Source organism: Glycine max, chromosome 18 (genome assembly GCF_000004515.6).
Source record: "Glycine max cultivar Williams 82 chromosome 18, Glycine_max_v4.0, whole genome shotgun sequence".
NCBI lineage: Eukaryota > Viridiplantae > Streptophyta > Magnoliopsida > Fabales > Fabaceae > Glycine > Glycine max.
In genome coordinates, this window is record NC_038254.2 from 46,263,289 (window position 1) to 46,289,704 (window position 26,416).

Below are 26,416 nucleotides of genomic sequence, written 5' to 3' on the forward strand. Positions count from 1 at the left end.
AAGATTTGTTACAAGCTCACTTGTATGTGTTGAACAATAGTAATGAAGTTTTGTCATACATAGTTCAGCATGAACGTTTAGAAAAACAAAGTAATCCATAAATGTCAAAGAACTGGGTCTTGAAATATCATAACAAGACTTTCTCTGATTGGTTTAAAGATACAATCTTTGCTGACGAAAATGCTTTTGAAACATTAAGAAAGCTAACTCATGGGCCTAAAAGAAATGTTATAACTTGGCAAGGATACGACATAAACAAGTATTCCTTTTACACAAAAGCACAAGACGACAAAAGTACAATGCAAAATAGCGGGGTCACCCTAAGGGCTGAATCTCAACACTTTGCAACTGTACATGATGACAATTCTTGTGTAGCTTCAATCCCTTACTTTGGCTTCATTGATGAAATATGGGAGCTTAACTATGTCAAATTTACTGTTTGTGTTTTCAAATGTAAGTGGGTTGACAGCAACACCAGTGTGTAGACTAATGATGTAGGATTTACGTTGATAGACCTAAAGAAACTAGCTTACCAGAATGACCCTTTCATCATGGCAGAACAAGCTAAGCAAGTATTTTATGTGCAAGACCCTTGTGATGAAAGGTGGTCTATGATTCTACACGGGAAAACAATTGGTGTTAATGTACAAGATGATGATTCATACATGGACACTTATGTTAGTCCTTTGTCTACATAAAAATCGTAATGATCATGATGAAGGAGAATTAATTAACATCGTCTAACGTAATTTTCTAATATAGTATTTCATTTTAGTACATTCATTTACATAACTCATACAATGTTTTTTGATAATATTAACTAACTCAACTTTTTCTCTTTAAAGGACCATGGCTACTCCACCTGTCTCGCCTCCTCCTCCTGCAGACGCATAACCGTTTCCATCTACATTGAAGCGGACACGCAAGGCAACACGGCTACGATTATTGGCCACTAGACCACCTGGGGCAGAAAGACCTGCGGTCAACGTCGATTCTGCTACCGGCAAGGCCGACAGTCCCCACATGAAGAAATTAAGAACATATTTGGGGATTTTCGCTCATGATAAGGTCGACGTCACATATGACAACTGGAAGGAAGTCCCTACTGCTTAGAAGGATTTGATATGGGAGGATATTCAGGTATTTGAGTTTTCTTTGTTGATTTTCTTTAATAGTCTAAATTTGTTATTTACTTACAATAAAACCTAATTTATTATTTGTCAGGCAGAATTTGAAATCCCTGAAGCTTCTGACAGTAGGACAAAGAAAAAAATTCTTCAGACTGTCGGCGAGCGCTGGAGGTAGTTTAAATCTGACTTGCCTAAGAAATGGGCACTTGTAGGCGACAAGGACGATGTGGATGACATTGTCTGTGAAAAATATGGCATTAGCAAGGAGAAATGAACTCAGTTTTGTCAGACCCGCAGAGACCCCTCATGAAAGGTATATACTTTGTCATTTTAGTTGTTTTCCACAACAAATCACTTCTTATAATTTATTGTAATAATCATTTTCATTAATGTGCAGAAAAAGGTACAGGCCATCCAGAAGCAAAATACTGCCCCTCACGTATTGTCTCGTGGGGGTTATGAATATTTAAAACAAAAGTTCATGGCTGAGAAGACAAAGAAAAGACTGGAAGAAGCTGCCCAGTCTGGAAACACTGAGGGCGTCATTGACCCTCCATCTCCCATCAGACGCCACGTGAAGTGGAAGATGGCCCGCACGAAAAAAACTGGACAAATGACGTTTGAGGCACCAAAGGAAATAGCTGATAGAATTGTAAGTCATTTTTAATTAATAATTGTAATTATCTTTGTGTATTCTGTGAATTCCTTGGACAAATATGTGTTCGGTACAAGATTCTTTGGAAGAGCAGGCGTCACAGGGATCTTTCGTCCGCCATGGACATTAGGATGTCCTCACTGCTACCATTGGACGACCAGAGCATCCTGGCCGTGTTCGTGTTGCTGGAGTCGGTGTCACCATAAAGCAATACTTTGGATCGCCTTCACGAACGTCCCGTAGTTCTTCCGACATTTCTCTTGAAGACCTTCAACAGCTGACCCAACAAATCAGAGACCAACTAGAGGAGTCAATCACAGAAAAAGTGACTTGAAAGCTGATGGCATCTTTCAGCCAGATGCAGTCCTAGTTTCTGTCTCAGATGCAATCACAGGGACTTGCACTACCTCCAGAGCCAGAGATTGGTCCCCTAGGTCCTCGTGTCAGCACAAAGGAGAGTTGTGTTGCTCTCTCAGGGAACGATTCAGGGACGAGTGACTCAGAAAAATGCGGGCTATACATTGAAGAAAATCTTTCCCGCCTGGTTGCCCTAGGAAGACTTTATGAGGGATCCACAACAGTTCACAACATCCCTTTGTTGCATGGCCAAGTCAAGGTTTGTGTTGAGGAGGTTAAAGATGCAGAGGCTCTCGTTCCTGTATCCACTGACGATGTTACACTATTAGAAAATATGCTTTCTACATCGGTTTTTCAACCGATGTTGAAAGTACCGACGTTGATAGTATTATCGTTAACATCGGTTTTTCAAAAACCGATGTTAACGTAAAATTACCAACATCGGTTATATAAATAACCGATGTTGCTAATATGAATTACACCCAGAAAATTTATATTAATGTTGAAAGTTAACATCAGTTTTTATAAAAAACCGATGTTAACGAATGTGTTACTGTTGACAGTTAACATTGGTTTTTTTACATAGTTGTCTAACACCCTATGTTTGATTTCTAACTTTTAGATAATACTGTGCCCACTGTATACGAAGTGCCTTGAATCTCTCTGCTTCCAATGGTCTAACTTCATTAAAATACTACATGATCAAATAAAAAAATAAATTAATAATGTAATAACAATTATAAAAAAACCAAATTTGTTTGTAATAAACAATTACCGTCTCCCAATTATTCCTGAAAGATCCTAAGATTATCGTGGACATCCAGTTCATCACGTAGTAGCCACATTCAGTGATTCCTTTTTGTCTATTACACTAAATACATAATGAAATTTGGATATTAATTAAACGTTAACTACAATTAGTGTACACACACATAAAATATATATAAGTAGAACTTTTATTTAAATCATGTATCTTAATAACAATCCACTTAGCAGCAGCCTTGGATTTCGGTTGTGGAGTATCATCAAGTCCTTTCAAAGCACTAGTGTTGAATATAAGGAACATTAAAATATTGATGTTGAGTTATGCCAATGAAAATGTATTGAAAACAATATTGACCTGTTAATTATTCCCTTAAGGTAATTGTCTGGCCTGTTATGCAAAGAACAAAATTAGACAACTAGGTTTTCCTTAGGTAGAATGACGACCATTTGCCAGTGTTATTGTAGTAGTATAGATTATCTAAATTCAATTATTGTGTTTGACTTACCTATTCAGATAGGCTCCAAGGTAAACATCTCGTTTTGAACTTTGTATCCAACTCTTGATGTAACTTTCGGATTCAAATTGTGAATGCCCAGATCTCTGAATGGACTGTGGCTCGAGGCATCCATACACATCAGAATTCCCTGCTCGCACACTTGTCTCAGTCAGATGGCTGTGTTGTTATGTCAAAGTTAATTATGTATGAATTTAAAACAATTACTTTGTTAATTAATATTAATCTAAAATGACTTACAGAATCCACAACTGTATAACACATATGCTGAGACATTGACCACCATGTGTAATTTCAGAGAGATCTTCGTGCTTTATATACAACGGGAAGTTTTGATTAAACACCCCGAATATGGTAGAATCCCACATAACCTGGAGCGGCTTCAAAAACAGTTATGAGATGGTCAATGTCATCAGGTACAGGGGATCATCGACCTCTTCATCCAGGCTTTCTGGAGGTTTTGCTGGAGACACAGCTGCCTATTGATAAAACATAGTTAATTAACAAGTTTTGATTACAGTGAACAAATTAATTGAAAAAAATAAACATATAATCAGAGTAAAATACCTGTTCTGATAAACGCTTCACAAGATGTGTTGGCCAAGCAAGGAAAGTGTTAAGTGCCTGCCCCACTAAGGTAACCTCGTCAGTGGGTACAGGAACGAGAGCCTCTGTATCTTTAACCTCCTCAACACCAACCTTGACTTGGCCATGCAACAAAGGGATATTGTGAACTGTTGTGGATCCCTCGTAAAGTCTTCCTAGGGCAACCAAGCGGGAAGGATTTTCTTCAATATATAGGCCGCATTTGTCTGAGTCACCCGTCCTTGGATCGTTCCCTGAGGGAGCAACACAACTCTCCCTTGTGCTGACACGAGGACCTGAGGGACCAACCTCTGGCTCTGGAGGTAGTGCAATTCCCTATGATTGCATCTGAGACTGAAACTGAGACTGCATCTGGCTGAAGGATTTCATCATCTTTTAAGTCACTTTTTCTGTGATTGACTCCTCCAGTTGGTCTCTGATTTGTTGGGTCAACTGTTCTAGGTCTTCAAGAGGCATGGAGGAAAAACTGCGGGATGTTCGTGAAGCTGATCCAAAGTATTGCTTTATGATGACACTGGTTCCAACAGCACGAAGACGGCCAGGGTGCTCTGGTCGCCCATTGGCAGAAGTCAGGATATCCTGACGTCCATGGGGGACGAACGATCCCTGTGACGCCTGCTCGTCCAAAGAGTCCTGTATCGAACACATATTTGTCCAAGGAATTCACAAAATACACAAAGATAATTACAATTATTAATTAAAAATGACTTACAATCCTGTCAGCTATTTTCTTTGCTGCCTCAGACGTCATCTGTCCAGTTTTCTTCGTGCGAGCCATCTTCCATTTCACGTGGTGTCTGATGGGAGATGGAGGGTCAATGATGCCCTCAGTGCTTCCAGACTAGGCAACTTCTTCCAGTCTTTTCTTTGTCTTCTCAGCCATGAGCTTTTTTTCTAAATATTCATAACCCCCACGAGACAATACGTGGGGGCAGTGTTTTGCTTCTGGGAGGCCTGTGCCTTTTTCCGTACATCTTGCAAAAGTTTAACATTAATGAAAATGATTATTACAATAAATTATAAGAAGTGATTTTGTTGTGGAAAACAACTAAAATGACAAAGTACATACCTCCCATGAGGGGTCTCTACGGGTCTGATAAAATTGAGTTCATTTCTGCTTGCTAATGCCATATTTTTCACAGACAATTTCGTCCACACCGTCCTTGTCGACTGCAAGTGCCCATTTCCTAGTCAAGTCAGATTTAAACTGCCTCGAGCGCTCGCCGACAATCTGAAGAATTTTCTTCTTTGTCTTACTGTCAAAAGCTTCAGGGATTTGAAATTCTGCCTGACAAATAATAAATTAGGTTTTATTGTAAGTAAATAACAAATTTAGACTATTAAAGAAAATCAACGAAGAAAACTCAAATACCTGAATATCCTCCCATATCAAATCCTTCTGAGCAGTAGGGACTTCCTTCCAGGTGTCATATGTCACGTCGACCTTATCATGAGCGACAATCCCCAAATATGTTCTTAATTTCTTCTTGTGGGGACCGTCGGCCTTGCCGGTAGCAGGATCGACGTTGACCACAGGTCTTTCTGCCCCAGGTGGTCTAGTGGCCAATGATCGTAGCCGTGTCGCCTTGCGTGTCCGCTTCAACGTAAATGGAGACGCATCAGCGTCTGCAGGAGGAGGAGGAAGAGGAGGAGGAGGCAAGGCAGGTGGAGTAGCCATGGTCCTTTAAAGAGAAAAAGTTGAGTTAGACGATGTTAATTAATTCTCATTCATCATGATCATTACGATTAGCATGAACGTCGTTAGCTTCTTCTTCTCCGACGTTGTTAGAAGTCATTTGTGTAGACAAAGGACTAACATAAGTGTCCATGTATGAATCATCATCTTCTACATTAACACCAATTGTTTTCCCGTTTAGAACCACAGACCACCTTTCATCACAAGGGTCTTGCACATAAAATACTTGCTTAGCTTGTTCTGCCATGATGAAAGGGTCATTCTGGTAAGCTAGTTTCTTTAAGTCTACCAACGTAAATCCTACATCATCAGTCCGCACACGGGTGTTGCTGTCAACCCACTTACATTTGAAAACACAAACAGTAAATTTGACATAGTTAAGCTCCCATATTTCATCAATGAAGCCAAAGTAAAGGATTGAAGCTACACAGGGATTGTCATCATGTACAGTTGCAAAGTGTTGAGATTCAGCCCTTAGGGTGACCCCGCTGTTTTGCATTTTACTTTTGTCATCTTGTGCTTTTGTATAAAAGGAATACTTGTTTATGTCGTATCCTTGCCAAGTTATAACATTTCTTTTAGGCCCATGAGCTAGCTTTCTTAATGTTTCAGAAGCATTTTTGTCAGCAAAGATTGTATCTTTAAACCAATCAGAGAAAGTCTTGTTACGATTTTTCAAGACCCAATTCTTTGACATTTTTGGATTACTTTGTTTGACTAAATGTTCATGCTGAACTATGTATGGCAAAACTTCATTACTGTTATTCAATACATACAAGTGAGCTTGTAACAAATCTTCTACACTTGGAGTGATAACATGTAGTCCTCTTGAACCCTTACCGCCCACTCTATCGTCATGGCGAGACTCAGGAAGGCCGACAGGTTTAGCCTTTTCAATGTACTCTGAACAAAATTCAACGGCTTCTTCTGCGATGTACCTTTCAACAATAGATGCTTCTGGACGATGTAGATTCTTGGTATACCCTTTTAAGATCTTCATGTAACGCTCAACCGGGTACATCCAGCGCAAATAAACAGGACCACAACATTTGATTTCTCTGACCAAGTGAACAATTAAGTGGACCATGATGTCAAAGAAAGCAAGAGGAAAATACATCTCCAACTGGCACAGTATAATTACAGCCTCGTTTTCCAAGTCATCAAACTTGACCGGATCAAGGACTTTGCTACATATGACATTGAAGAAAAAGCACAGGCGAGTTATGGCTAATTTGACTTTGTTAGGCAAAATGTCTCGTATGGCCACGGCTAACAATTGTTGCATCAACACGTGACAATCATGAGACTTTAACCCCACCAGTTTAAGCTCCTTGAACTGCACAAGGCTCTTAATATTTGAAGAGTATCCTTGTGGTACTTTAACCTGGCGCAGACACTGGCACAAACTGATCTTCTCCTTTCTGGATAAAGTATGACAAGCTGGAGGCAAGTATATTTTTTTACCATCAGACCTTGGATGCAACTGCGATCGTATGTCCATGTCAGCTAGATCTTGACGGGTATTTAGACCATCTTTCGTCTTGCCTTGAATGTTAAGGAGTGTCCCAATGACACTGTCACATACATTTTTCTCTACATGCATAACATCAATACAATGTCTAACATCTAGATCATACCAGTATGGAAGATCAAAGAAAATGAACCTTTTCTTCCATATGCAACTCTTACTTTTATCCTTCTTTTGTGTCTTTCCAAATACAGTATTAAGGTGTTCAACCCGCTGGAAGACCTGCTCACCAGTTAACGGTGTCCGCGCAGTTTCGTGCTTTTGACTTCCATTAAAAGCTTTTTTCAATCTTCTGTAAGGGTGATGAGCTTTTAGAAAACGGCGATGTCTAGTGTACACTGTTTTTCTACCATGTTTCAGTTTTATGTAGCTTGTGTCTTCTTCACAGATGGGGCATGCAAGATGACCCTTAACACTGTAACCGCTGGGATTCCCATATGCTGGAAAGTCATTAATGGTACAAAATAGCATTACACGCATTTGAAAAGTCTCCTTGCGAAACCCATCAAACACTAAAACCCCCTCATCCCACAACTTTCTCAGGTCTTCAATCAACGGACTTAGATAAACATCAATGTCATTTCCTGGTTGTCTTGGGCCTGATATCATCATAGACAACATCATGTATTTTCGCTTCATGCACAACCAAGGCGGAAAATTGTAAATTACTAGTAGAACTGGCCATGAACTGTGTTGAGTGCTTAAATTGCCATATGGATTCATTCCATCACTGGCTAGTCCAAGTCTAAGATTTCTTGCCTCTTTGTCGAAATTCGGATACAAACTATCAATCTTCCTCCACTGGGAGCAATCAGCTAGATGACGGACCATTCCATCAGATTTTCTCCCATTTGCATGCCAAGTAAGATCTTTTGCGTCGTCCTCATTAGCAAATAAACGCTTAAACCTTGGAATGATGGGAAGATACCACAACATCTTCGCTGGAGGGCTCTTCTTTGAGTTTTCATCAGAACTGTAGTCCTCATCATCCTTCACCTTGTACCGTGACGCCCCACACCTAGGGCATTTTGACATTTCTTCAAATTCATGTCTGTACAGTATGCAATCATTAGGGCAAGCATGAATCTTGTGATACTCCATACCCATCGGACACAATATCTTCTTTGCCTGATAGTAGCTTTTAGGCAATGCGTTATCCTGTGGAAGCAGATCGTGCACTATTTGAAGCAATGAAGTAAAACTTTTGTCACTCCATCCATATCTGGCCTTGACATTAACCAGACTTAACACCGCCGACAATAGCGTCAAGGAATTGTTGCACCCCGGATACAAAGGCTTCTTTGAGTCACCCTGCAATCTTTCATACACAGGGGCATGTGCTTGCTGGAAAGACTCTTGTCCAAGGTCACGAATCATATCCTCCAAGCGATCTCCCATTTCTACATCAAACGGTTCGGATTGTTGCCCACTCTGGATGTCTGTCATTTCACCATGCCATATCCACATTGTATAATTTCTCTTAATTTCATCACACAACAGATGCTCTCGTATGTCATCCAGTATTTGTCGTCTTCCGTTCAAACAATTGATGCAAGGACAATAATATTTTCCATCTTCATCCGGTTGACCTCTTTGGAACCAGTGTCATCATAAAGCAATACTTTGGATCAGCTTCACGAACATCCCGCAGTTTTTCCTCCATGCCTCTTGAAGACCTAGAACAGTTGACCCAACAAATCAGAGACCAACTGGAGGAGTCAATCACAGAAAAAGTGACTTAAAAGATGATGAAATCCTTCAGCCAGATGCAGTCTCAGTTTCAGTCTCAGATGCAATCATAGGGAATTGCACTACCTCCAGAGCCAGAGGTTGGTCCCTCAGGTCCTCGTGTCAGCACAAGGGAGAGTTGTGTTGCTCCCTCAGGGAACGATCCAAGGACGGGTGACTCAGACAAATGCGGCCTATATATTGAAGAAAATCCTTCCCGCTTGGTTGCCCTAGGAAGACTTTACGAGGGATCCACAACAGTTCACAATATCCCTTTGTTGCATGGCCAAGTCAAGGTTGGTGTTGAGGAGGTTAAAGATACAGAGGCTCTCGTTCCTGTACCCACTGACGAGGTTACCTTAGTGGGGCAGGCACTTAACACTTTCCTTGCTTGGCCAACACATCTTGTGAAGCGTTTATCAGAACAGGTATTTTACTCTGATTATATGTTTATTTTTTTCAATTAATTTGTTCACTGTAATCAAAACTTGTTAATTAACTATGTTTTATCAATAGGCAGCTGTGTCTCCAGCAAAACCTCCAGAAAGCCCGGATGAAGAGGTCGATGATCCCCTGTACCTGATGACATTGACCATCTCATAACTGTTTTTGAAGCCGCTCCAGGTTATGTGGGATGCTACCATATTCGGGGTGTTTAATCAAAACTTCCCGTTGTATATAAAGCACGAAGATCTCTCTGAAATTACACATGGTGGTCAATGTCTCAGCATATGTGTTATACAGTTGTGGATTCTGTAAGTCATTTTAGATTAATATTAATTAACAAAGTAATTGTTTTAAATTCATACATAATTAACTTTGACATAACAACACAGCCATCTGACTGAGACAAGTGTGCGAGCAGGGAATTCTGATGTGTATGGATGCCTCGAGCCACAGTCCATTCAGAGATCTGGGCATTCACAATTTGAATCCGAAAGTTACATCAAGAGTTGGATACAAAGTTCAAAACGAGATGTTTACCTTGGAGCCTATCTGAATAGGTAAGTCAAACACAATAATTGAATTTAGATAATCTATACTACTACAATAACACTGGCAAATGGTCGTCATTCTACCTAAGGAAAACCTAGTTGTCTAATTTTGTTCTTTGCATAACAGGCCAGACAACTACCTTAAGGGAATAATTAACAGGTCAATATTGTTTTCAATACATTTTCATTGGCATAACTCAACATCAATATTTTAATGTTCCTTATATTCAACACTAGTGCTTTGAAAGGACTTGATGATACTCCACAACCGAAATCCAAGGCTGCTGCTAAGTGGATTGTTATTAAGATACGTGATTTAAATAAAAGTTCTACTTATATATATTTTATGTGTGTGTACACTAATTGTAGTTAACGTTTAATTAATATCCAAATTTCATTATGTATTTAGTGTAATAGACAAAAAGGAATCACTGAATGTGGCTACTACGTGATGAACTGGATGTCCACGATAATCTTAGGATCTTTCAGGAATAATTGGGAGACGGTAATTGTTTATTACAAACAAATTTGGTTTTTTTATAATTGTTATTACATTATTAATTTATTTTTTTATTTGATCATGTAGTATTTTAATGAAGTTAGACCATTGGAAGCAGAGAGATTCAAGGCACTTCGTATACAGTGGACACAGTATTATCTAAAAGTTAGAAATCAAACATAGGGTGTTAGACAACTATGTAAAAAAACCAATGTTAACTGTCAACATTAACACATTCGTTAACATCGGTTTTTTATAAAAACTGATGTTAACTTTCAACATTAATATAAATTTTCTGGGTGTAATTCATATTAGCAACATCGGTTATTTATATAACCGATGTTGGTAATTTTACGTTAACATCGGTTTTTGAAAAACCGATGTTAACGATAATACTATCAACGTCGGTACTTTCAACATCGGTTGAAAAACCGATGTAGAAAGCATATTTTCTAATAGTGTAACATCGTCAGTGGGTACAGGAACGAGAGCCTCTGCATCTTTAACCTCCTCAACACAAACCTTGACTTGGCCATGCAACAAAGGGATGTTGTGAACTGTTGTGGATCCCTCATAAAGTCTTCCTAGGGCAACCAGGCGGGAAAGATTTTCTTCAATGTATAGCCCGCAGTTTTCTGAGTCACTCGTCCCTGAATCGTTCCCTGAGAGAGCAACACAACTCTCCTTTGTGCTGACACGAGGACCTAGGGGACCAATCTCTGGCTCTGGAGGTAGTGCAAGTCCCTGTGATTGCATCTGAGACAGAAACTAGGACTGCATCTGGCTGAAAGATGCCATCAGCTTTCAAGTCACTTTTTCTGTGATTGACTCCTCAAGTTGGTCTCTGATTTGTTGGGTCAGCTGTTGAAGGTCTTCAAGAGAAATGTCGGAAGAACTGCGGGACGTTCGTGAAGGCGATCCAAAGTATTGCTTTATGGTGACACCGGCTCCAGCAACACGAACACGGCCAGGATGCTCTGGTCGTCCAATGGTAGCAGTGAGGACATCCTAATGTCCATGGCGGACGAAAGATCCCTGTGACGCCTGCTCTTCCAAAGAATCTTGTACCGAACACATATTTGTCCAAGGAATTCACAGAATACACAAAGATAATTACAATTATTAATTAAAAATGACTTACAATTCTATCAGCTATTTCCTTTGGTGCCTCAAACGTCATTTGTCCAGTTTTTTTCGTGCGGGCCATCTTCCACTTCACGTGGCTTCTGATGGGAGATGGAGGGTCAATGACGCCCTCAGTGTTTCCAGACTGGGCAGCTTCTTCCAGTCTTTTCTTTGTCTTCTCAGCCATGAACTTTTGTTTTAAATATTCATAACCCCCACGAGACAATACGTGAGGGGCAGTATTTTGCTTCTGGATGGCCTGTACCTTTTTCTGCACATTAATGAAAATGATTATTACAATAAATTATAAGAAGTGATTTGTTGTGGAAAACAACTAAAATGACAAAGTATATACCTTTCATGAGGGGTCTCTGCGGGTCTGACAAAACTGAGTTCATTTCTCCTTGCTAATGCCATATTTTTCACAGACAATGTCGTCCACATCGTCCTTGTCGCCTACAAGTGCCCATTTCTTAGGCAAGTCAGATTTAAACTACCTCCAGCGCTCGCCGACAGTCTGAAGAATTTTTTTCTTTGTCCTACTGTCAGAAGCTTCAGGGATTTCAAATTCTGCCTGACAAATAATAAATTAGGTTTTATTGTAAGTAAATAACAAATTTAGACTATTAAAGAAAATCAACAAAGAAAACTCAAATACCTGAATATCCTCCCATATCAAATCCTTCTAAGCAGTAGGGACTTCCTTCCAGTTGTCATATGTGACGTCGACCTTATCATGAGCGAAAATCCCCAAATATGTTCTTAATTTCTTCATGTGGGGACTGTCGGCCTTGCCGGTAGCAGAATCGACGTTGACCGCAGGTCTTTCTGCCCCAGGTGGTCTAGTGGCCAATAATCGTAGCCGTGTTGCCTTGCGTGTCCGCTTCAATGTAGATGGAAACGGTTATGCGTCTGCAGGAGGAGGAGGCGAGACAGGTGGAGTAGCCATGGTCCTTTAAAGAGAAAAAGTTGAGTTAGTTAATATTATCAAAAAACATTGTATGAGTTATGTAAATGAATGTACTAAAATGAAATACTATATTAGAAAATTACGTTAGACGATGTTAATTAATTCTCCTTCATCATGATCATTACGATTTTTATGTAGACAAAGGACTAACATAAGTGTCCATGTATGAATCATCATCTTGTACATTAACACCAATTGTTTTCCCGTGTAGAATCATAGACCACCTTTCATCACAAGGGTCTTGCACATAAAATACTTGCTTAGCTTGTTCTGCCATGATGAAAGGGTCATTCTGGTAAGCTAGTTTCTTTAGGTCTATCAACGTAAATCCTACATCATTAGTCTGCACACTGGTGTTGCTGTCAACCCACTTACATTTGAAAACACAAACAGTAAATTTGACATAGTTAAGCTCCCATATTTCATCAATGAAGCCAAAGTAAGGGATTGAAGCTACACAAGAATTGTCATCATGTACAGTTGCAAAGTGTTGAGATTCAGCCCTTAGGGTGACCCCGCTATTTTGCATTGTACTTTTGTCGTCTTGTGCTTTTGTGTAAAAGGAATACTTGTTTATGTCGTATCCTTGCCAAGTTATAACATTTCTTTTAGGCCCATGAGTTAGCTTTCTTAATGTTTCAGAAGCATTTTCGTCAGCAAAGATTGTATCTTTAAACCAATCAGAGAAAGTCTTGTTATGATATTTCAAGACCCAGTTCTTTGACATTTATGGATTACTTTGTTTTTCTAAACGTTCATGCTGAACTATGTATGACAAAACTTCATTACTATTGTTCAACACATACAAGTGAGCTTGTAACAAATCTTCTACACTTGGAGTGATAACATGTAGTTCTCTTGAACCCTTACCGCCCACTTTGTCATCATGGCAAGACTCAGGAAGGCCAACAGGTTTAGCCTTTTCAATGTACTCTGAACAAAATTCAACAGCTTCTTCTGTGATGTACCTTTCAACAATAGATGCTTCTGGACGATGTAGATTCTTGGTATACCCTTTTAAGATCTTCATGTAACACTCAACCGGGTGCATCCAGCGCAGATAAACAGGACCACAACATTTGATTTCTCTAACCAGGTAAACAATTAAGTGGACCATGATGTCAAACAAAGCAGGAGGAAAATACATCTCCAACTGGCACAGTATAATTGCAGCCTCATTTTTCAGGTCATCAAACTTAACAAGATCAAGGACTTTGCTATATATGGCATTGAAGAAAAAGCACATACGAGTTATGACTAACATGACTTTGTTAGGCAAAATGTCTCGTATGGCCACGGCTAACAATTGTTGCATCAACACGTGACAATCATGAGAGTTTAACCCCACCAGCTTAAGCTCCTTGAACTGCACAAGGCTCTTAATATTTGAAGAGTATCCTTATGGGACTTTAACCCGGCGCAGACACTAGCACAAATTGATCTTCTCCTTTCTGGATAAAGTATGACAAGCTGGAGGCAAGTATATTTTTTTACCATCAGACCTTGGATGCAACTGCGATCGTATGCCCATGTCAGCTAGATCTTGACGGGTATTTAGACCATCTTTCGTCTTGCCCTGAATGTTAAGGAGTGTCCCAATGACACTGTCAAATACATTTTTCTCTACATGCATAACATCAATACAATGTCTAACATCTAGATCATACCAGTATGGAAGATCAAAGAAAATGGACCTCTTCTTCCATATGCAACTCTTACTTTTATCCTTCTTTTGGGTCTTTCCAAATACAATATTAAGGTGTTCAACCCGCTGGAAGACCTGCTCACCAGTTAACGGTATCCGCGCAGTTTCGTGCTCTTGATTTCCATTAAAAGTTTTTTCAATCTTCTATAAGGGTGATGAGCTTTTAGAAAACGGTGATGTTTAGTGTACACTGTTTTTCTATCATGTTTCAGTTGTATGTAGCTTGTGTCTTCTTCACAGATGGGGCATGCATGATGACCCTTAACACTGTAACTGTTGAGATTCCCATATGCTGGAAAGTCATTAATGGTATCCGCGCAGTTTCGTGCTCTTGATTTCCATATGCTGGAAGACCTGCTCACCAGTTAACGGTATCCGCGCAGTTTCGTGCTCTTGATTTCCATTAAAAGTTTTTTTCAATCTTCTGTAAGGGTGATGAGCTTTTAGAAAACGGTGATGTTTAGTGTACACTATTTTTCTATCATGTTTCAGTTGTATGTAGCTTGTGTCTTCTTCACAGATGGGGCATGCATGATGACCCTTAACACTGTAACCGCTGGGATTCCCATATGCTGGAAAGTCATTAATGGTACAAAAAAGCATTGCACGCATTTGAAAAGTCTCATTGCGAAACTCATCAAACACTAAAACCCCCCTCATCCCACAACTTTCTCAGGTCTTCAATCAATGGACTCAGATAAACATCAATGTCATTTCCTGGTTGTCTTGGGCCCGATATCATCATAGACAACATCATGTATTTTCGCTTCATGCACAACCAAGGCAAAAAATTGTAAATTACTAATAGAACTGGCCATGAACTATGTTGAGTGCTTAAATTGCCATATGGATTCATTCCATCACTGGCTAGTCCAAGCCTAAGATTTTTTGCCTCTTTGCCGAAATCCGGAAACAAACTATCAATCTTCTTCCACTGGGAGCAATCAGCTGGATGACGGACCATTCCATTAGATTTTCTCTCATTTGCATGTCAGGTAAGATCTTTTGCGTCATCCTCATTAGCAAATAAACACTTAAACCTTGGAATGATGGGAAGATACCACAACACCTTCGCTGGAGGGTCCACACCTAGGGCATTTTGACATTTCTTCAAATTCATGTCCTCATCATCCTTCACCTTGTATCGTGACGCCCCACACCTAGGGCATTTTGACATTTCTTCAAATTCATGTCTGTACAATATGCAATCACTAGGGCAAGCATGAATCTTCTAATACTCCATACCCATTGGACACAATATCTTCTTGTCCTGATAGTAGCTTTTAGGCAATGTGTTATCCTGTGGAAGCAGATCATGCACTATTTGAAGCAATGAAGTAAAGTTTTTGTCACTCCATCCATATCTGGCCTTGACATTAACTAGACTTAACACCGCCGACAATAGCGTCAAGGAATTGTTGCACCCCGGATACAAAGGCTTCTTTGAGTCACCATGCAATCTTTCATACACAGGGGCATGTGCTTGCTGGAAAGACTCTTGTCCAAGGTCACGAATCATATCCTCCTAGCGATCTCCCATTTCTACATCAAACGGTTTGGATTGCTGCCCACTCTGCATGTCTGTCATTTCACCATGCCATATCCATGTCGTATAATTTCTCTTAATTCCATCACACAACAAATGCTCTCGTATGTCATCCAGTATTTGTCGTCTTCCGTTCAAACAATTGAGCAAGGACAATAATATTTTCCATCTTCATCCGGTTGATCTCTTTCTGAAGCAAATTGTAAGAATTGTTTGACGCCTTCCTCATATTCTGGGCTGATGCGACTTTCATTCATCTAACTTCGATCCATCTAAGTAATAACTCGGTCATACTCTCAAAGTTATTCGATGCATGAAAATCTCACTTTTTTTATTATAGGTGTGGCCCTATCCCATTCGGGAAGACCGTCTTTTATGGTAGCTTCATACATCAGGGTTAATTCTATTTTGTTAAATTTGACAAAATTTTTGCAGCATATTGCATTGGTCACCAAGTGCACGACATGAAATCGATGAAATTAATTTCCCGATAATCAAGTATGCACTCATAGAACAACTAGAAATGCATTACCGAAATTTCATTAAATTAAACAAAATAATTTTAACCTTAACACATGAATCTACCATAAAAATATCAGTCTTCCCAAACTGTCCAAACGGACAATTCAAGATTGAATACAATGATTAATGCAAACTGTCCGCAAGAATCATTGCATCCAATCTCAAACGGGAATCTAAGGTTCACTCATCATGAACACAATTTGTAGAGCATATATCAATTGTCATTAATGACAGTGAACACGTAATAAAAATATTCATTGGTAACAAACATTTGTACCTGTGATGATGAGCAGCACGGTCCAAAATGAAAGCAAGAATCAAAGAAATAATTGAATGAACACCTACATAAGACAATCTTGCGTATGATAAAAAAAGAAGTAAGATTAAGTATAATAAGCGCTCAGAAGATATGAGAACAATTTATTCTAAATTATATTAAATTTATTCTAGAAAGGAGAGTTCTTAAAGATATGAGACATAAAAGGAAGTGCAAACATACAATATTGGTTGCTCTTTAAACATGTCGATTTTATATCCTAGCTAGTAGAGCACCTAACTATTTTACCATTCAAAACAAAGTATCCAAACATGGAATGAGAAAGCATTGGAAACATGTACCAGCCCCTGAAATAACACACTCAGTTTAACTCTTCATTAAATAAACTCAAAATGCCAAAATGATCACCAAATACAATAGGATTTATACCAAAATCAGATAATAATACCATAAATCCAGTTCTATAAGTTATAAACTAAGTTCTTAGTTAAACTAAAATACCATATATATATATATATTCATTAATGTGCGGGAAAAAAATCAAGCTAGTAATTTGGTGTGAATTAGAAGGAATATCAGGATTCCGTTTCAGTATAGCTGCATGGAGTGGAGAGTTTCCAAAGCACAATGGAAGCTAGCTTCTCAACAGATAGCATGTTTAACCAAGTATGATTAATTAATTAATTAATTAATTAATCAATTTCTATTCGTTGGAATAACTATAAAAAATAAAATAAAAAATTGTTACAGAGCAATCGTGAGCCACGATCAAAGGCCAACCAAGTCCTTGTATACAAGACAAAAAATTAAAATAAATATTCTCATTTCCATGTACCAAAAAAATGAAAATTCAATATAAAATATTCTTCACCGTCTTAGAAATATCCATATTCCAAGTGAATTTTGCTAATTGCCAGCTATAGTGGTAAAGAGTGTGTTTGTTGCTCTTATGAATTAGTAAGTAATTGGTTCTCTATATACACCGAGTAGAACCTTAGTTAAGATAGCTTTCAAAAAGAGACCTTAGAATTGAAACTTATTCCCGAAAAAGGATAACCAAAATGTTAAAAAATCTGGTTCTTCTTCATATTACAAGCAGAACACCAAAAATTGAGACAACCATATGCAGAAAAAGTTAGTCTCTAATTAAGTGTTGGTCAAAACATATTCTTGGTGAGACAACCTCAATTGTCCATTTGATTAAACGACATTCCCTCTTTTTCTGAATTTTAACTAGCTGCCACAATAAGATCACGTGTTTCAGAAATCAATTAATATTTAAAATTTGTCAATCTTTCTGACTGAGCATGGGGTTTTTAAAATCAAACTAAATCGAAGTGAAAATAAAAAATCAATCCAAAAAATTACAAACGGCTTAAAATCAGAATTTATTGGATTATGTTTGGTTTCTTTTTTTTTTCTCCTGAAACCGCATAGTTTGGTTCTGTTCACCATTTGAGATTGGAAAATCAAACCAAATCGATCCGTTTAAGTGCTTTGAGTGTGTTTATATTTTATGCACAGTATATAATTTATACAAAATGTCAATGCTTATGCGTGTTTTGGTTTAGGCACTTTCTAATTTCTATTCTTTAACTCTAGTTTAATTTCTATTCAAATTTTTGAACTTTTATTGTCCATTTATACCGTTTAATTAGTTATTATTTAATTTATGTTTGATTAATAACAATTTTTTTTAGCATTTTTTTATTATTTACTCTCAAAATTTTAAAAATCGCAAAAACCGAATCAAACAAACCCAGAAAAAAATTAGTTTGATTTAGTTTGGATTTCATAATTAATTTAAATCTAACCAAATCCCCAGTTTAATTTTTTATTTAATTGAAATTAATTTTAAATCAAAATCACATCCCTAGTCGAACAGGTAGGATAGCATCATATCCTTTTACTTTAATAAACCGGCTCTCTGCCAAACTTATTTTGTTACAAAAATCACCTCTTAATTGATTAAAGACTCTATCATTTTAATAAGTAAATTTTTATACGTAAAAATAAGTTAATCACACCCGGTCCTTTTAAGAGGATGTATGAATGGAATACTCTGGGAAACCTTATGGAATAATCAAATAATAGTGACAGGGAAGCTTAGTAAAAAATATTTTAAAGATAGCAGTTAGTCAATCAGACCCCCCAGTTTTAATTATGCTGGCCAATTTGCATATTCTCTCTTATTATATCATTTTCCCATAGTCGAATCTGATTCCTTCTATTCAATATTCAATCTACCTTCTTATATAAGCCTCACATGACTGTTCACACGTTGAACGTGAGATTTTGTTTTTTAGATGGAAGGTTTCTATTGTAAAATATGTACACAACAAAAAATAACTAAAATATTAATTGATCCCTGACAATGTGAATACAAAAAATTAGTCTCTAATTATTGGTTGGTCAAAACATATTCTTGGTGAGAGAAAAAAAAACATAAAAATGATTAAATAAACTAACAATTTATGTGTTGCATAATTTATTTCTCCCCCTAGTTGATGTTAGCACCATGGTTTAATAAGAAAAATAAGAAGTGTGGATAAAAAGGTCTCGAATTGATACATACCAGTAGGATGACAAAAAATGAGGAACGTAAGACCAATATTGATGAGTAGAAACTCATTTTTTATCGGCCTGCACAAATTAGATATTCTTTTGCATTGGTAAAATATCAAAAGGAAACTTATTTATATAAATTGTATGGTTAGCTAAAAAAGTAAACACAATATTGTAATTTAAACATAAAATCCAACAATTAAGATTTGGAAATTGCTACCCGTTAAATCATCAGAAAATTAAGTAGATTCGGTAAACTTTTGACAATATATTTTTTATTTTGGAAACTCAATCTTGTTAACAACTACTAGCTACCAAAAATAATAATTACCCTTTTTACGTTGATTTACGAATTATCTAATTAGTATCCAATTTAAATTGTCATATAATTTAAAAAATTAGTACTTAGAATAATATAATTACTAAGTCATATTTAAGGTAACCTTTAATTAATTAATAATACAATTTTTTATACTACCAATATATCAAAAGGAAACTTATTTATATAAATTGTACAATATTGTGATTTAAACATAAAATCCAACAATTAAGATTTAGAAATTGCTACCCCTTAAATAATCAAAAAATTTCTCAAGTAGATTTGATAAACTTTTGACAATATATATTTTTATTTTGGAAACTCAATCTTGTTAACAACTATCAGCTACCAAAAATAATAATTACCCTTTTTTACGTTGATTTACGAATTATCTAATTGTCATATAATTTAAAAAAATTAATACTTAGAATAATATAATTATTAAATCATATTTAAGGTACTTAGACTGAAAATTTACCACTGATGATTACACCGGATAAAAAACTGGTAATACTTTTGGATCTTTGAGATAATCAACAGCTAATCGATGATAGTGGGTAGAAAACAATCCGCGACACTGCACCATCCGCACAAGATGTTCTAATACTGAATCCCTGTCAAATATTTGAAATACGAAAGACAAATCAGGAGATGGTCTCACCAGAAGCTATAAAATTAATCACGAATACTGAAACCATAAGGGACAAAAACATATCCAACTAATCTCCCAATAGACACTTACGCAATGGCTTGCCCATCAGAAGTTGCAGTGTCCCTCGCCCAAGCTCACCCAGAGACACCAATGAATTACAAGTAGCTGATGACTCTACTCACCATCAAAACTATATATTTAGAAAGAAACAACGGTTTAACAAGATTAGATTCACATGCATCTGTAATGCATAACAACTCAACAAGTCAAATAAGAGGGCCAATAAAGCTTCACCAAATGCACACAACTAATTAATCCATTGCAGACAAAACATTATATAAATGAGTGAGCTCTAAAGAAAAAAAGACCATAGCAAAAAGGAATACTAGTAACTATTTTACAGTTGTGATCTAGTGACTTACGAGAACCCAAATTACAAGTGATACAAATTGATATTCAAAGGGGCATCTTACCAGCATTGATGCAGTAGCTCCTACCTGCATAAGAAATCGTAACTCCACAGATAAAAAAAAAAACTCGCTTATTTAAGACAAGACTAAAAGTGCAAGGCCAATCTTTCTACACAATCATATCATTACATTTCTAATTTATTTTTCCTTTTTCAAATTATCTTCCTTCTATTTCTATCTACTTTATTTCTCTGGTCTAAACCAAACACACCCCAAACGAATGGAAAAAAAAGAAAAAGAAAAAAGGCTTTGGGCTAGGATGTCGTGCGTCAGTTCACGACGCGTTTGCAAAACGGCGTTTGGGGCTTCGATTGACAGAGATTGTGGTGTTGGTTAGGGTTTTACGGAGAGTAGCTATGGATTTGGAAATATGATCATCTACAGTTATGAGGAAGCAAATCTACAAGTAGCACTAGAACTGACCCTCTCCTCCAACAGTTGTAGACATTTTTTCAAGCAACACAACCACACAATAATAACAACATCAGAAATGAGAAAAGAAAACAGAACATGAGAACTGAGAAGTCAGAACATAAAAAAACATAACAAAACATAACACAACATCAATTTTTTTATATCAAATTTCAAAAACAGGGGAGAAATCAAATTTCAAAGTACATAACAGATAAAATGCAGAGAAATCGAGCGCAAAAAGAGAAAATCACGGAGAGTACTTCGCCGGAAAACGCACAAACAATGGTGACCTCGTCGGAAAAGGGAGAGAGAAGTGAGACCGCCTCGGACAGTGCCGGAAAAGGGGGAGAGATGACTGAAGAGTGAAGAGAGAACTCGGACCGTGCCAGAAAACGAAGTAGGAAGCGCCGTCCTCCGGTCGTCACCTCCGTCGTGATAAAGGGAGTGGCGTTGTTGAAGAGGGAAGTCGCGTGAAAGAACAGAGAGACTGAAGAGGGAATAACGTGTTCCCTATCCTTTCAGGATTTTTTTAATTTTAAAAATTCAGAAAATATGGATCTGGAATATGGCTTGAGTAAGTTGATAGAATTTTGATAGTTTCCAAATATGGATCTGGAAGTTTCACGCCCTTTTGCCACTAAACTATAGAATTACATTACTTCTATACAATTAATTAATTAATATAATAATAATAAGTTGGCTTTTATCAATTCCCTTTATATAATTTATGATTATTATACTAAAAAGTGAGTGAGTGATTTATTTTTCACACAAATTCTTATATGAGAGAAGATAAATGTATTATATACTGAAATAGTATTTTAGATAAAGCCATTAATGGCCATTAATGTAAAAGAAGGAAATGTGTGGATAATAATATATAAGAAAAGAAAATATGATTTGATTTTTTTGATTGAATAATTTTTTAACAATTATTTTTTTATTAAACTACGTAACTCCTTTTATATTAAGGATACTGTTTTTTTCTTCAAAAATTATTATTGAAATTTAATTGAAATATAATTTAAATATGTAGTATTGAATTTTAAGTTTTAAATATCGACTTCCTATATTAAATTCACAAAGGTAATGATTATGCACCCAAAAAAACATAAACATAATGATTATGTATCTTATTTTGAATAATTCTATCTCTTTTATTTAATTCTTTATGATAAATAGAATGCTAATTATTTCAAAAAATACATTATCTCTCCTTTCATGCCCCTTCCTTTTGGTGGCCCTAAAGCAGCTACACTACTACATCCCGTTTAAGATGCAAAGCATCGGGTTTCTTTACTTATTTAAAAAACTGTTTTGGTATCGATAATTTAATTATCAACAATTATAAATTAAAAGAATTCGTATGCACGTCTGAGTGTTATTTTATCATCATGGTCACTTTATTTGCCTTTTTATTTTGTTTAGAAATAATGAAAATATCATTTTTTTTAAATCCTACAAATATATGAGATAACTATAATTATTTAAATTAATCCACAGTAACATACATTTTCAATAAATCAAATTAATATATACAAATATTTTAATTTATTTTTAATTTAAAGATAATACGATAACATAAATATAGTAGGATTTCATAGAATTTTTAAACAATATTCTCCATTTACCTTTTTATGAAGATTTTTTTTATTTTTATAACAATTAAATCAAAATATATTAGTAATAAAGTTTATTTTTTTTACGATATAATTGATTTTACCAATATTCTATAAAAATTCTATAAAAGTTAAACTCTATTATTAAAAACAGTTTTTTTTTCAAATTAACTAATATCAAATAATTTATATAAATGTGTGTTATATTTAAATGATAATCATGAAATAATAAAAATAAAATTACGAAATTCATTTTAAAAATTTAGTTTAATTTTTAAATGTTTACCTTTTGAATTTATTATTATTTATTAATTATTATTTTTTTAATTAAAATATAATTAATAACGCAATATATATTTTTTTAAATATATAAATAATTAAAAAAAGTTTATATTAACATCGGTTTTTTCAAAAACCGATGTTAACGCGTGATATGTTAACATCGGTTTTCCGAAAAACCGATGTTAACGTGTATGCATTAACATCGGTTTTTTGAAAAACCGATGTTAACATATCATATGTTAACATCGGTTTTTGAAAAACCGATGTTAACTAATGATGTTAACATCAGTTTTTCAAAAACCGATGTTAATGTGTATGCATTAACATCGGTTTTTTGGAAAACCGATGTTAAGAATAATACTTTATTTACAAATATGCCACTGCGTTTAACTTAACATCGGTTTTGTCCAAAACCGATGTTAATAAATCGATGTTAAAACTGCTTTTTGTAGTAGTGTTACCTTAGTGGGACAGGCACTTAACACCTTTCCTTTCTTGGCCAACACATCATGTGAAGCGTTTATTAGAACAAATATTTTACTCTGATTATATGTTTATTTTTTTCCATTAATTTGTTCAATGTAATCAAAACTTGTTAATTAACTATGTTTGATCAATAGGCAGTTGTGTCTCCAGCAAAACCTCCAGAAAGCCCGGATGATGAGGTCGATGATCCCCTGTACCTGATGACATTGACCATCTCACAACTGTTTTTGAAGCCTCTCCAGGTTATGTGGGATGCTACCATATTCGGGGTGTTTAATCAAAACTTCCCGTTGTATATAAAGCACGAAGATTTCTCTGAAATTGCACATGGTGATCAATGTCTCAGCATATTTGTTATACAGTTGTGGATTCTATAAGCCATTTTAGATTACTTTTAATTACCAAAGTAATTGTTTTAAATTCATACATAATTAACTTTGGCTTACCAACACAGCCATCTGACTGAGACAAGTGTGTGAGCGGAGAATTCTGATGTGTATGAATTCCTCGAGCTACAGTCCATTCAGAGATCTGGGCAATCACAATTTGAATCCGAAAGTTACATCAAGAGTTTGATACAGAGTTCAAAATCAGATGTTTACCTTGGAGCCTACCTGAATGGGTAAGTCAAACACAACAACTGAATTTAAATAATCTATACTACTGCAATTACCCATATTCGTCTCTACTGCAGCGGACACTGGCAAATGGTCGTCATTTTGCCTAAGAAAAACCAAGTTGTCTGGTTTTGTTCTTTACATAACAGGCCAGACAACTACCTTAAGAGAATAATTAACAGGTCAGTATTGTTTTCAATACATTTTCATTGGCATAACTCAACAACATCAATATTTTAATTTTCCTCATATTCAACACTAGTGCTTTGAAAGGACTTGATAATCCACAACCTAAATCCAATGCTGTTGCTAAGTGAATTGTTGTTAAGGTACGTGATTCAAATAAAACTTCTACTTATATATATTTTATGTGTGTGTACACTAATTGTAGTTAACGTTTAATTAATATCCAAATTTCATTATGTATTTAGTGTAATAGACAAAAAGGAATCACTGATTGTGGTTACTACGTGATGCACTGGATGTCCACGATAATCTTAGGATCTTTCAGGAATAATTGAGAGATGGTAATTGTTTATTTCAAACAAAGTTGGTTTTCTTATAATTATTATTACATTATTAATTTATTTTTTTATTTGATCATGCAGTATTTTAATGAAGTTAGACCATTGGAAGCAGAGAGATTCAAGGCGCTTCGCATCCAGTAGGCATAGTATTATCTAAAAGTTAGAAATCAAACATAGGATGTTAGGCAACTATGTAACTTTAGATTACTTAATTAGTTTACATACTTTGCATTACATTTTTTACAATTGTTGTTTCATTTTAACATTGAATAACCTTTGTTGATAGCTAGTTTTTTGCTAAAACCTATTTGAAAGCAGAATGCAAATGATATATGTTGTGTACTGTGTGGTCTGATTTTAAATTTACAGGTTAAATTTTGGTTTTTTTTTTGTATAAACATAAACATTATTTAAAAAAATTCTTGAAAACAACATCGGTTTTTTTTACAGAAAACCGATGTTAACATTAATTAACATCGGTTATTTCAAAAAACCGATGTTAACTGTCAATAGTAACACATTCGTTAACATCGATTTTTTTTCTTCAGAAAACCGATATTAACTGTCAATAGTAACACATTCCTTAACATCGGTTTTTTACAACTGTCAACATTAACAAATTCGTTAACATCAGTTTTTTTACAGAAAACCGATGTTAACTGTCAACATTAACACATTCGTTAACATCGGTTTTTTTTTTACAGAAAACCGATGTTAACTTTCAACATTAATATAAATTTTTTTGGGAGTAATTCATATTAGCAACATCGGTTATTTATATAACCGATGTTGGTAATTTCCGTTAACATCGGTTTTTAAAAAACCAATGTTAACGATAATACTATCAACGTCGGTACTTTCAACATCGGTTCAAAAACCGATGTTGAAAGTCATAAATAACCGATGTAGAAAGCATATTTTCTAATAGTGTTGGATAGTTGCATACGTCAAAAGAGAAGTGAAGTGCTGCTGCAATGGCTGATTACCAGTTGTGTAATACACCTTCTAATCATGCTTAGACACTTCTAATCAAGTAATTATCCTTAAGTGAGTTTATTGGTGATAATCACGGCTGAGTGATTCTCATTGTCCATATATGTTGAGGGTCAAGACGTGCTGTATAAAATATGTGAATATGTTGTCAAAGGGGGTACTTAGTTTGAGTGTGTCAAGTGTCCCCTCAGTCTAACTAAGTACTTTATCTCGTATAAGAATGAGTTGAAGGGCAAGCTTTTAGGTGGAGAGGAGTTTGGTTATGTGGATATTGTTGTTGTATTCATACCTATAATTCAAGATATAAATGGGCTGCAATTGTTCACATGTGAGAAATTTCCTAAGCTCTTCAGATGGAGCCAAGACTTTCGCAACCATGCAGGTGTCAAAGAAGTTATGCCTACTTAAGGACCAATTTGTTGCCTATTTCAAGGCTCATACTCAAAGCCTCGCTCCTAATGCTAAAAGAAAGAATTAAATAGTGAAACTCAGAATTTCCATGGAGGTTTCAAGATTGCATTTCTCCATGCCAAAAAAAACTCAAGGATATTGTTGGCATTCACTGCAAGGAAAAGAACATCATTTAGTGACCACAACAATCGGTCACAAATTAGTTAAATACGGTCGCTAAATAAGCTTGTGACCAGATTTGTCACCATGAAGAACCAGTTGCAAACGGGTTTTCCACCGATATTTTGGCTATTTCAATTCAATCAATAAAATAAACAAATGAGTTGTAAAAATTTGTGATTTAAACAGATCAATCACTACCACTCCCTTGTACATATATTGTCTTGGAAGCCATTTCTTCATATGTCATTCATCACCCTAATGTATGCAAATGCCGCTAGCA

The 26,416-nt window shown here is 36.0% G+C and overlaps 2 protein-coding genes, 2 long non-coding RNA genes and 1 pseudogene across 7 annotated transcripts; 2 read left to right on the plus strand and 3 right to left on the minus strand.

Moving 5' to 3' along the window:
* The window catches only part of LOC100794917 (probable glutathione S-transferase), a 44,008-nt pseudogene extending 18,037 nt beyond the window's left edge, over positions 1-25,971 (plus strand).
* On the minus strand, positions 3,262-4,878 carry LOC121173904 (uncharacterized). 4 transcript variants are annotated; one of them, XR_005889511.1, is made up of 5 exons: positions 4,741-4,878; positions 3,990-4,661; positions 3,663-3,901; positions 3,414-3,581; positions 3,262-3,295 (listed from the first exon to the last, which is right to left on the minus strand). XR_005889511.1 is itself a non-coding variant. In XM_041011678.1 (2 exons), the coding sequence occupies exons 1-2, from the start codon at positions 4,804-4,806 to the stop codon at positions 4,404-4,406; spliced, it is 324 nt and encodes a 107-aa protein (XP_040867612.1). In that variant the 5' UTR covers positions 4,807-4,878; the 3' UTR covers positions 3,894-4,403. The 4 variants fall into 4 exon arrangements, 1 of the variants encoding a protein (XP_040867612.1); XR_005889510.1 differs by having other exon boundaries at positions 3,293-3,552; XR_005889509.1 differs by having other exon boundaries at positions 3,293-3,581.
* LOC106797154 (uncharacterized) lies at positions 4,867-5,525 on the minus strand. The gene is made up of 3 exons (XR_005889512.1): positions 5,401-5,525; positions 5,098-5,316; positions 4,867-5,002 (listed from the first exon to the last, which is right to left on the minus strand). It is a non-coding gene; the product is annotated as an uncharacterized lncRNA (long non-coding RNA).
* LOC102663787 (uncharacterized) lies at positions 8,252-10,379 on the plus strand. Its single transcript, XM_041011677.1, has 5 exons — positions 8,252-9,408; positions 9,497-9,735; positions 9,817-9,984; positions 10,103-10,135; positions 10,213-10,379. Exons 2-5 carry the CDS (start codon positions 9,608-9,610, stop codon positions 10,346-10,348), a joined length of 465 nt encoding a protein of 154 aa, XP_040867611.1. The 5' UTR covers positions 8,252-9,408; positions 9,497-9,607; the 3' UTR covers positions 10,349-10,379.
* LOC106797156 (uncharacterized) lies at positions 11,575-20,237 on the minus strand. The gene is made up of 6 exons (XR_001386215.3): positions 19,982-20,237; positions 19,195-19,262; positions 16,620-16,697; positions 12,258-12,552; positions 11,955-12,173; positions 11,575-11,870 (listed from the first exon to the last, which is right to left on the minus strand). It is a non-coding gene; the product is annotated as an uncharacterized lncRNA (long non-coding RNA).
* Positions 25,972-26,416: the final 445 nt, after the last annotated feature.

What these genes read in the sequence shown, in the direction of transcription:
- LOC121173904 (XM_041011678.1), bottom strand. Translation starts at nt 4,806, where the DNA reads ATGGCTCGCACGAAGAAAACTGGACAGATGACGTCTGAGGCAGCAAAG. An exon ending in AGAAAATAGCTGACAGGATT is followed by an intron (nt 4,662 to 4,740) that starts GTAAGTCATTTT and finishes TGTTCGATACAG; the next exon opens with GACTCTTTGGACGAGCAGGC.
- LOC102663787 (XM_041011677.1), top strand. Translation starts at nt 9,608, where the DNA reads ATGTGGGATGCTACCATATTCGGGGTGTTTAATCAAAACTTCCCGTTG. An exon ending in GTTATACAGTTGTGGATTCT is followed by an intron (nt 9,736 to 9,816) that starts GTAAGTCATTTT and finishes ATAACAACACAG; the next exon opens with CCATCTGACTGAGACAAGTG. An exon ending in CTTAAGGGAATAATTAACAG is followed by an intron (nt 10,136 to 10,212) that starts GTCAATATTGTT and finishes ATTCAACACTAG; the next exon opens with TGCTTTGAAAGGACTTGATG.